General features: G+C 46.7%; 1 protein-coding gene across 2 annotated transcripts in view; it reads left to right on the top strand.

Moving 5' to 3' along the window:
* GTF3C1 (general transcription factor IIIC subunit 1) overlaps window positions 1-11,073 on the top strand; it is a 38,535-nt gene extending 27,462 nt beyond the window's left edge. The window contains exons 29-37 of one of the 2 annotated variants that reach the window (XM_031060451.1): window positions 274-446; window positions 1,371-1,545; window positions 1,633-1,655; window positions 3,587-3,840; window positions 5,184-5,470; window positions 5,986-6,637; window positions 8,117-8,156; window positions 8,815-9,007; window positions 10,698-11,073. In XM_031060451.1, coding sequence (XP_030916311.1) covers window positions 274-446; window positions 1,371-1,545; window positions 1,633-1,655; window positions 3,587-3,840; window positions 5,184-5,470; window positions 5,986-6,637; window positions 8,117-8,156; window positions 8,815-9,007; window positions 10,698-10,919 — 2,019 coding nt within the window. In that variant the 3' untranslated portion in view covers window positions 10,920-11,073. Of the gene's footprint in view, window positions 1-273; window positions 447-1,370; window positions 1,656-3,586; window positions 3,841-5,183; window positions 5,471-5,985; window positions 6,638-8,116; window positions 8,157-8,814; window positions 9,008-10,697 lie in introns of both variants that reach the window. The other variant, XM_031060450.1, reaches the window with a different exon arrangement.
* Window positions 11,074-11,652: the final 579 nt, after the last annotated feature.

The following is an 11,652-nucleotide window of genomic DNA, read 5'->3' as shown; positions in this document are numbered from 1 at the left end:
TGCTGAAAAGAGGGGAAGAATTACCAAAATGTGTGGCAGAAGAGCATTTTTCACATCTGTAATTGCAGTGGGAGCCCAATCCCATGTTGAATATCAAGTGTTCAATAGTATTTACTTAATTAGCATATACCATGGCAAGTCTGGAAGGCCATAGAAGGAACAGAGCAGTAAAATGAATTTTTATGGATGATTTTCATCCTGGTTGTGTCCTCTCACCCCTTGAGTGCGTGTGGCTGGAGCAGGGGGTGCAGAGCTGTCCCTGGTGTGTTGCAGACGTTCAGGCTGTACCAGGAGTACCGGGATGACATCCTGGTGAAGGCTTTCCTGGAGTGCCAGAGGAGGAGCTTGGTCAACCGCCGCAGGGTCAACCACACGCTGGGGCCCAAGAAGAGCCGCGCGCTGCCCTTCGTGCCCATGTCCTACCAGCTGTCCCAGAGCTACTACAGGTGGGTGCCAGGGCACACTGCTGTGCTGTCATCTTATTGCAGGGGGTCCATGTTGTTGTCTCCTTATCACAAAAGTTTCGTACCTTCTTGGCAGAAGAAAGGTTTCAGAATTTTCCACTGCAAGAAAACTGAGAAACAACTTCTAGCTCGAACTGTAATGTACTGACTTTTAGTGATTGGAGAATAGTAACATGAATATGGCAATTATAGGAGTTATGATAGGCTATAGATAAAAGTTAAGGTGTAGATTGGTTCTACTGTATCAAGGTGCTCAGCAAAGAAAAGTAAATAATGCATTGTAACCAAAACCAAAGGGTCTCCAGGCCTGCCTGCAGCTGGAGCTGACAGCTGTAGGCACAGCTCTGTCACCCATGACCCTGGGCTGCTGTAATGTCTTGGATACAATAAACTGCATTTTGAAGAGCTGCCTGGAGTCCCACATCCTTCATTTAAGCTCTTACAGGTGACAACACAGGAGAAGTGTCCAGAGCAAGGAACCTTCAGCTGAGGGTGCAGAGGAAGGTGAAGATGAAGGTGAAGCTGACATCACATCAGTCAGTCCTTACATGGGGAGGGCAGTGAGGGAATAGAGCCAGGGGTGCTGGGCAGGACTTCAGAGACACATGGAGAGGAGAGGAGATGCAGCAGCACAGTTGTAGATGTGGTGGGAAGATTTCTTTAGCACTCCTGTGAAGCAGAAGATGATAGCTTTGCTTTTTATTTGCTGTATGCTACCTGACCTTTACACAGTGTATTAGCACCTAATGTGCTGGAAATAGTAAAAGGACTATGAAAGCAGGTGTGGAGTGTCCTTGGTCACCAGCTCTAGAATGAAACTTCAGCTGTTTGGCTCCTTTGTGCCTGCATAATTGTGAAACTCAGAGCAGATTTTGAAGGATTTGTGCTTTTTGTGGTTTTGTGCAGAGTTTTTACGTGGCGCTTCCCCAGTACCATTTGTACAGAGTCCTTCCAGTTCCTGGAGAAGCTCAAGGATGCTGAAAAATCAGACCAGCCACACAATTTCTCATTTAAAGATGAAGAAAATGCATCATCAGAAGGCATGGTGGCATTTCCCATGGATGGCCCTGGTGGTCAGTGCGTGGCCATGCTCTCCCTGTTCTCCCTGGGACTGGTGGCTGTGAATGTGAGAATCCCAGAGCAGATCATTGTGGTGGACAGCTCCATGGTGGAAAATGAAGTGATAAAAAGGTAAATGCTGTTATTTCTATTAGAGAATACAGTTTGGGGATAACTTGGAGGAAATTGGACAGGAATTGGCATTTTCTGTACTGCACTGTGGCATTTTTACTGTGCTTTTGTTTTGATTTTTATTTCTGAGGAGGTGCTCTGAAGACTTAATTGTCTGTCATTATAGCCCTGGGCTGCATTTGCCTTCCCATGTGACATTTCAATTGTTTGACACTTCAGTGCCATCGGAGCTGACATGGAAAGGAGAGCACTGGGTGCTACAGGAGCATTTCATCAGCACTGTGCCTTGGCATGTGACAGATGAGAGTGTTGGTAACAAGGTTTCAGCTTTATCAGTGGAACCTCTCACCACAGCAGTGCTTGTGTGCACTGTCTCCTCTTGGATTTAATTTTCCTGTAAGCCTGCAGTAATGGCATGAACTGAAACTGTCCCCAGGCAGTGGGAGCCTGTGAGCCCTTTTCCTTACAGCCATTATGTGCTTTCTTAAAAGTGCAACTCAAACCTCATAGTAATTTGACCTGCTGCTTCCTATTGGGAGTACACATGGAAAATACTTTGTTCTCTTTCTCTTTAGGGCAGCTTAATTCCAACTTGAGGATTGTTATTGTGGTCCCTCTCCCATAACATACTGTTCTTTAAAATGAGCAGCTTCAGTTCCTTCACTTCATTCATGTTAACCAGTTCTCTGTCTTTCTCACTATTTTCTTCTGCACTGAATTGTGATGTCAAGAAACAAAAGCCATGCTCCTGCTGGCAGCTCTGTGCCAATTCCCTCCTGTTATACAGGTGAAACACCTGCTAATGCATCCCAAGATTCTGAAGGGCCATGGCCTTGCCAAAAAAAAACAGCCCACCCCCCCAGTGCAGTGATCCATGGACTGTGACTCACCTAACAAGCTTCTTTTCCTTTATCTGTTGAATTGTTCCCTCTCAGTGTGGAGGAACAGATGCAGAGTACTGTAATACAAATAACATGTATTTGTCATAGGGAATTGCTCCCTGCTCTTTTCCAGGCTGGCTCTCCAGTGTGCTGGAGATGTTCTGAATGCAAATCCCAGCTTCTCATATACTTGCAGTGTCCTCAGCTGGGTGATCCTGTGCAAGCTGAATGAGCTGCTGTATCAGCCAGGTCATTAAAAAAATACACTGAGCCCTGGCCTGGTCCCATTGCTGAGTTAGGGGCATCTTGAGAAGTGCACTCACTGTTTTTTCTAAGTGATGTGCTCCCTTTCAATTTTAAATATGTTTTAAAAGAAGGTACTTAAAGTCTAATTCATGTTAGAAAAGGTTGGAAGGAACCTTTCATAGTTCCTGGCATAATCTGCTTGAAACAGAGGCCACTTCAGAGTTAGAGCAGGTTGTTCAGAGCCTTCAGCTTTCTCCATAGTGGCTCTTGTCATGTCCTAGAATAAATAGTGCTGGTTTGACTAAGTTTGTTTCTGGGAAATCCATCCTGACTGCTACTGCTATTCTTTTCTTTACTTGGAGGATGTCTGCAGTTTGGTTTTTGGTGGTTTTTTAATTATTATTTTTTGAAGTAACTGAAATCTGTAACTCTCTCTCCTCCTTTCAAAAAATAAACAGTCTGCCCCATCCTGCAGCATCCTTTGTGCTCTCAGTGTCTAACAGATGTTCCCTCAAGATGAAGCATCTGCTGAACCAAAGAGCTCCAGCTCTGGAAGCTGAGATATTTTGGGTTCATTTCAACACATTTTGAAAAAAAAAGAGAGAGTTTCCTTTCTCAGGGACCTTTAGTGTATTTCCTTTTGTGTAGTTCTTGCTCTCAGTGCTCTGCATCAGCCTGGTGTGGACACTGCCCCAGCTGCCCAGAGCGCAGAGCGCCGTGTCCTCGCTCTGCTCAGTGTCATCAATCACTTCCTTCTTTGGGGAAAAAGCCAGCAAACAAATCCAACCTCTGTGTTTGCTGCAGCTTGGGAAAAGAAGGACTGGAGGACGAGGATGATGAGGATGATGACTTGGATGAGAGCTCTGGAGGCAAACGCAGGATCGAGGTGAAGCCTCGCCAGGCCTCCCACACCAATTATTTACTGATGAGAGGCTACTACTGCCCTGGCATCGTCAGCACACGCAACCTGAGCCCCAGTGACAACATCGTGGTCAACTCCTGCCAGGTGAAGGTCAGGCTCAGATGTACCCCCATCCCAGGAAGGCTCAGCTCTCCAGGTTAGTTCTGCTTGGTCTAAAGTGCACAGAAGTGGCTTGGAGCAGGAGAGATGGTGAGCTCACCTGCTGAGGAATTGATTTAAACAAAGCCCACTGACAGGAACATTCTGTTTGCATTACACATCAAGCCTGTAAGGCTTTCTCTCCTGACTTAAAACAGATGGCTGAGTTAGGCTTTTGTTGGTAACAAGGCCTTGCCTCTGTTTGATGTTGTGTTAAACTATTACTGCAATCTTTCCTCTGCTCTGTTAACCCTCTCCAGGAGGTTTTTCAGTCCCTACAACAACTTAAAATATCATATGATGTCACACCCAGGCTTTCTCTTCTGTAAAAAGAAAATCTTTCAGAGCTCCTTGAATGGAAATTCTCATTTAACTTGTCTCATGCAAGAGCCTAAAGTTGTGGTGTCCAATGTCTGCCCTCTTAGGTCAGTAATTTAAACATTTTTATAATATTTAGAGCTTGACTGCCTGAAATTCATCAGCATTGCCTCTTCTAGAAGAGCATGTTGTTTTCACATGTAATGCAAATGTATGCAGAGCCTTGAGCTCTGCAGCTGAAATCATCTAGTGCTGCCCCTGCCCATTTCCATGGCTGTTGTGACAGGTAAAACAGAAATTCTTTCTCCTATCTCTGCTGCCTCTCATGCCCTCCAGCTGTGCTGAGCTGACTGCTCATTAGAGCTGAGCCCATTTTTCCTGGCTCCAAAAGTTCCAGAGGTAAATGTGGAGCAGCCTGCAGGTAAAAGGGAAGGGAGCAGTGCCAGAGCTGTCCCCTCATCAGCCAGGACTGGGATAGGGGTTCCATGGCTTCAGTTGTGGATACTCTGTACAGGGGGGTCACTCTGGGGCAGTGCTGGACCTGTCACTGAACACAGAGATGTTTTGTTGAACTGTCTGAAGGATTGTCAAGTGGTAGTTCAAACCAGATCTGGCCAACAGCTTTCTGCTGTGGATTTTTGATTAAAAGTGTCCTCCACAGCATCTCCTTGCCCTAGAATTTTTACTTGACCTTCAAGAAAAAAGGAGAGGATCCTCTCATTAACTCAGAGCTGAGCTGACACAGTGTTAGAGAGAACACCACCAGGTGCTCCCTGCCTTCCAGCCATAATTCTTTTTGCTGGGAGGGTGAGCACTTGTAAACCAGTTTGCTCCTCTTTAAAGGTCTTTTCAGACAGGTATGCAAGGCAAAAAGAAAAAAGGGAACTGCAGCAATGAAGAGGGAAAGCTGAGCTCTGTTTTTAATTGGTTTAGAGCACCTCTAATCTGTTTGTCTTCCTGCAATGTGTTGCACAGTAACTGCTGCTTCACAGCTTAAACTCCCGTGGTTTATTTGCTTTGCAGTTCCTTCCCTGCTGGATCACATGGCTGTGGGCATCTCCTGCCTCCCTGAAACTTTCACCAGGCTGATAAAAATCCAGGAAGAGAACTATGATGTGGATAAGTTTCTCCATGAGTGTACAGAGAGTTATGGGTACAGCCCCGGGGATGTGGAGGCTGCTCTGGAGATCAGGAAGGCCATAGAGGCCACTTCCCACTTTGGGATTTGCAAAGCTGAGCTGAGCAAACGCTTCTGCAGCTATGAGCAGGTGGAAGCTGAACGCAGCAGGAGCTTGGAGCAGTACATCCAGGTGGGTCTACAGCCAGCTGCTTTCCATACATTGATGTTTGCATGCTTAGTATTCCCCTTGAACAGGACGAGCTTCCAGGCTGTTGGAAGCAGCTATAAATTGAACAGAGTTATTTATGTTAGGCAGGAGAAACACACCACACCTGACAGTAATCTTGCCTCAAAGTTGGGAAGGCCAAAAATTAAAGCAGGTCTTAATCAAAGATAGGAATGAATTGTTTCAGAAACCTAGAGGTGCTAACATCAACCTTTGGAAGCAAGTACTTGTTCCCAGTTACATTTTTAACTTTAAGCTAAAGAAAAACATCTCATGCTGTAATTTCAAGAAGCTTTAGGGGTAAAACATCTTTTCAACTTCAGTGCAGCTGGAGGCAAATTTGAATATTCTACTAAACTTTGCTCCTCCCTTGCTGCCAGTTAAATCATGGCAATTCCATGACACTGGGTTAAAGTGACATTTTTCAGTGCAAGCTCCTGAGATAATTTGTTGTGGGGTGTTTTGTTTGGTTTTTACAGGACCTCATTGAAATGCAGCAGGTCTTAGAAGTAGGAGGCCACACTGTCAGGCTGGTGGCCATAGTGTTTGCCAAGCCCTGGCTGCTGCGCTCGGTGTGCCTGAAGAACAAAGCAGAGGAGGCTGAGCAGCCGGGGGCAGAGCCTGCTCTCCCAGATGTGCCACAGGAACAGCTGCCCTCGGAGCCAGGGAAGGGACAGGAGTGTCTGGGAGAGGAGCAGCAGCTGGGGAAAGACACACAGTGTGCCAGTGATGATGAGCCCCCAAGGAAGAGATGTAAGACTGACGTCCTTCAGGGTGACAGTCACCTCTGCCAGGGTGCACTGCCTGCTCTGTCAAGTGCAGATGGCAGGAACTTGGATGCAGCTGTTTCTGAGGCTGCCCCAAGGAAGGAAGCTGTTACTGGGGGTGAAGAAGCTCCAGGAGGAGGCTCCCTGGAGCCCCCAGCTGAACTCCCAGAGCCTGCTCCAGAGGCAGGGGATGTGGACACTTACAAGGAACAAGACAAATCTCCTTCTGAGGACAAAGAACCCGAAGTAGAGAACGATAAGCTCAGCACTGAGCACAGCAAGCAGATCCCTGTCCCTGAACAATCAGCCAGTGAGCAGGATGATGATCTTTCCTGCTTCCAGGAGAACCCAGGAGTCTCTAAAGGTATGGAGAGCCCTCTGCATCCCTGAAATACAAACCAGCTCATCAGCAGTTGATCCCAAACCAGTAGCTCCACTTTATAAGCAAATCCTAGATTCTTTATGCAGCTGTACCAGAGAGATTGTCTTCTCTCACAGATAAATTGGCATAACACTAATTCATCTGGAAGGTCTCTCAAGTTTTCAAATACATCCCATAATCCTTCCTGTGCCTTTTGCTGGAATGACTAGTCCAGAAGTATGTTTTCCTTAGAAACTTGTTTCCATGTTCTAAATTTTTCCAGAATAACTTGGATCTGAAGTTTCTCATCTTTGGCTTCAGTTCAAAGGTCAGGCCTCTCTAAGCCTAGAAAACACAGCACTGCTGGTGTGCATTTAGCTGGAATGTCCATGGCTGAAAGTCCTAAACTCATTAAACCATTCACCAGGAAGCAGCACATGCCAGTGAGATTTAACAGCCTCATTTGTAACCCAATTGGACTTCATTTTCCTTTCCTTTTTACTGCCAGTTTTCTAATAGCTGGTAGTTCTTGCCAAGCTTTACATTTAGTAGTTTGTGAGAGATTTCATTTTGGTTTGGTTTTTATGAGCTCTAATCTCAGACTGAACCACAAGCTCACTGTTCCTGTGGTACCTTGCCAAGCCCTGCCAGAACCCAGGTCCAGAGGGTGATCCCTAACATCCCACAGCTTGGGATTGTTTAACTGGAGCCTTCCTGCAGGAAATGCACTCAGGGCTGTCTAAACAGCAGAGATCTCAGCAGTTCTTAAATTAAACTACTGAAGTACTTCCCTGGATTTAACATCCTTGACTTGCTTGTAGCATAGGAGGGAAAAAACAGGAGTTCTGTTATCAAACACAGAGTCCTCACTGGCCAGTGAATGTTTACATGTGCTTAAGCCAAAGCTGTTACCCTCTGGGTGTGGTAGGAATACCTCATTAAGTAATTGTCTAATTAAAACCCATGACATAATGTAATGGGAGTTGCAGAGACAGCCTTTGCTTTGAAAGTGAGCCCTGCTGGAATCCTGAGTTTGCATTCACATCTCCAGCTCCTTGAAGCTCTGCCCTACATCCCTCTGATTTCCAGGAGCTTTAGGTTGCCCAGACCCCTGGAGAGCTCCAGGCTGAGACCCTGCACAGCTCTCTGTGCACCTCAGTTCCTTCAGCCCATACATCACCATGGTTCAGCCATAGCATCAGACTTCCAGGAATAAAACCTGCTGGGACTGGGGAAAGGACACACAGAAAGAGGGGTTGAGTAAAGAGAAGTGGTTGTGGGAGGAGGTGTGGGAAGTGTGTGCTGCAGGCAGGGCAGAGGGGCAGCTCAGAGCTCCCCAAAACTGAGAGCAGCACGTGGAGTAGTCTGCTGCTGTGGTTTCCTAGCAAGCTCTTGCACTTCACAGCTTGGCCACCTTTAACTCTCCGTCCATTAGATAAGGAATTTGAGTTAATTAGAAAATATGTGTGCTTTTCTTTCCAGGAAGCTCCGTGACAGATGTCTCCCAGGCAGCCAGGGACCGGTGAGTAACAGAGATGTCTGCAGAATACCAAACACTTGGCTCTGCCAAAAGAGTACTGGGAGCAGTGGTTTGGAAACCTCAGTTTTATGCTCTGATGAGCAGTGATGGAGAAACCCCACTCATTGTTCCTGTTAATGTTCCTTGTGCTCCTGTGCATGCTGACAAAATGTCTCTGATAGGTATTTTTACCCAAAAACCAACGAGTTCCAAATATCAGAGGACCAAAACTGATTTTACTGCACAAATAAGCCCAGTGTCAGCTCCCAGGTGCCCAGGAACTGCAATATGAGAAATGTGAATTTCTATGCAGGGACTGTCTTTTGGACACTACAATGCTAAAAATGAGGGATTTGCTTCCCATCAGAGCACTGTTGCTGCATGGTGCAGGTCTTGGGTAACTTCTGGAGGACATTGGAGCTTATAGCAAACAAAGCTTCCCTGCTTATTGAGACCCAGGGCAGCTGCTGGGTTTGTAATGGTGCTGAAAGGGGTGAAAAATGCAGATTTGGTAGAGCAGCACCAGCCCTTGCTCAGAGCAGCCACAGGATTTACACTTGTGTTAAAACAAATCCAGTGATCTCTGTTAGGCAGAAATTACAGCAATGAGAAACCCATCCCAAAGAATTCCTGAGAGCCGAGTTTTCCCTGTCTTTGGCAGGGCCTGTGAGAGCGTGTCCTTCATCGGGAGGCCGTGGAGGATCGTGGATGGGAAGCTGAACCAGCCGGTGTGCAAGGGGATGATGGAGGCCGTGCTCTACCACGTGATGAGCAAGCCGGGCGTGCCGCAGGCGGGGCTGCTGCAGCACTACAGCGGCGTGCTGCAGCCCGTGGCCGTGCTGGAGATCCTGCAGGTACAGCCAGCACAGCACTGCCAGCCCAGGGCATGGGGAGAGCACCCCAGAGCTCCCTCTGGGGTCACGGAGCCACAGCCAGAGCGAGCCAATGCTCGCAGGGAGGGAGGAGGGAAGCCTGGGGTACCCGTGCTGTCGCTGATTTCACACTCTGAACTTGCTTCTGAAATGGATCTACAGGGAGGTGGAGTCCAGGTAGTTGCTGAAGAGTGCATGAAACTGACTGTTTAATGCAGTGTTAATCACAGGATCGTGGAATAGTTGGGGTTGAAAGGGGTGTTGGGACTGGAAACTCGGTAAGGTCCATTCCAACCCTGTAACATTCTATGATCCTATGAAGAATGCCCAGCAAAGAGGAAACCCAAGGTCTGTAAGGTCCATTCCAACCCTGTAACATTCTATTGATCCTATGAAGAATGCCCAGCAAAGAGGAAACCCAAGGTCTGTAAGGTCCATTCCAACCCTGTAACATTCTATTGATCCTATGAAGAATGCCCAGCAAAGAGGAAACCCAAGGTCTGTAAGGTCCATTCCAACCCTGTAACATTCTATTGATCCTATGAAGAATGCCCAGCAAAGAGGAAACCCAAGGTCTGTAAGGTCAATACCAACCCCGTAACATTCTATGATCCTATGAAGAATGCCAGGCAAAGAGGAAACCCAAGGACAGGTGTTGATCTTTGGAGCTGCTCAGCCCCCTAAAGATCCTCTGGTTCCAGTCCCCAGTCTGGGGGATACAGATAATACATATACCATAGATAATCCAATTATTCTTAATTTTTTTTTCTTATATGCGTTTTAGATGGGTTATCTGCCATGAGAATCCAACTGACATGTATCTGTACTAGACAATGTGTCAGTCAGACCTTCTGACCTGCCTACAGGTCCTTAATTGTCAAACAAAAATATGGCAAGAAAATTTTGAGTTTCTCATCATTTTGTTTCCACATCTTGACGTTCAGTTGCCACCACTTTGGAAATGGAACTTTGATTTCTATTTTTTTCCTACAAATATTCAGAATCTGAAGCAGAGCAGTAATCCTGCAGGCTTTCCCAAAAGCATGACATCCCTACTAATTGGAAATCCATTTTTCAGTGTCCATGTGCCACTTCTTGCCCAGGGCTTGTGCCCTGTGGTGACAGTGCCAGCTGGGAGTGTTGCCAGCCGTGCAAATCCTGTTCTGGATGTTCCAGAATGGATTCCTGGGCAATGTGAATTCAAGCCCACAAAATCAAGCAATTAATTACCTCTACATTTTACAGAGAGGGGAACTTCAATTTAACTTCTGCACCAATAAATTCACTAAAAACTGGTTTAGATACCACAGACAGAGCTTGTCATACACCTATTAACCATTAACAAGGACTGGCACAGAAGTCTGGGATTGACATCTAGAGCAGCCTTAGATTTTTTGTAACTGGTCCTAAATGTCGACATCTGTTGCTGAGCTCCTTCTGTGTCAGTAACCATGTATCAATCACTGTTTGAAAGTAACTAGATATATCCAGCTATAGCCAGAGCTTGCATGGTTTTATTAAGCTGTTTATTCTTTTTACCTTTGTGTTGTAACCATGGGCTCTTCAGGGGCTCAAGTGAAGCCACTTTTGGTAGAAATTGTCCAACACTTCTGAGAACACTGTAGCTAGAGCAGCATTCACAGCATATTTTAATAAGTGAATTTTTTTGCAGGGTCTGGAAACTCTTGGTTGCATCAGACGATTCTACATGAGAAAGCCATCCCCAGTGTCACTCTTTTCTCAGCCAGTTGTGGAAGAACAACTACAGAATCCCAAACTGAGTGAAAGCCCAACCATCTACTACGAGCCCACAATAGACTGTACTCTCAGGCTGGGGAGAGTGTTCCCCTGCGACATGAACTGGAATAAATGGGTGCAGATTATCCCTGGATAGAAGGGGTCATAGGAAATTGGCTTAGCCTGTGGGAGGGAGTGTTCATGGAGATTAAATGTTACAATTTGTGCTCCATCATGTTTTTATTATTTATTATTTTTACTTCTGAATGTATTTAAACTGAGAATGAAGCTTGATGTTAAAACAAAAGTAATACGTGATCCTACCTGAAGCACATTCTCCTTTTATCAGTAAGTGGTTGCAGTGTGTAGTTTGTAGTTCCTGCTTTAACTGACGGGGTTTTCACAGGTCACAGCAAAGCCCCTTTTTTCATTTTTGGTTCTGTGTAAGGCCACAGTGGTAATGCTTCACCTCTGCTTTGCTTTCTGTGCTGTGCTCAGGGCTGGGCTTTCCTCACCGTGCTTCAGCTCGGTTACCTTCAGGCCTGTCTGTGTTTTCAGCACGGGTGTTTCGGTGTGCAGGGCACGACTTTATCACCCCTGCTTGAGCCTGCTTCCCCTGCTTCCCCTCCCTGCCAGGCCCAAAGCAACCACGCAGAGCCGCCTGCTTGCCGGCAGTGCCGCGTTTATTGCAGGAGCAGCAATAATTATGATCCCCGCTGCCCTCAGTCCCGCCAGCGGTGCCCGCACTGCGGGTTGCAGCACTTGTAGAAGGTGGTCATGGGCTCGTCGGCCGAGCGCGTCTGGATCTGCATGAAGTAGGCGCGGGGGTGCTCGCACTTGGGGCACGGCTCTGCGGGAAAGCGCCGTGAGGGGCCGGCAGGGCCCGGCGA

This window comes from Geospiza fortis, unplaced genomic scaffold, assembly GCF_000277835.1.
Source record: "Geospiza fortis unplaced genomic scaffold, GeoFor_1.0 scaffold114, whole genome shotgun sequence".
NCBI lineage: Eukaryota > Metazoa > Chordata > Aves > Passeriformes > Thraupidae > Geospiza > Geospiza fortis.
The sequence above is the reverse complement of the archived record's forward strand: the minus strand, read 5'-3'. Positions and strand labels throughout refer to the sequence as shown.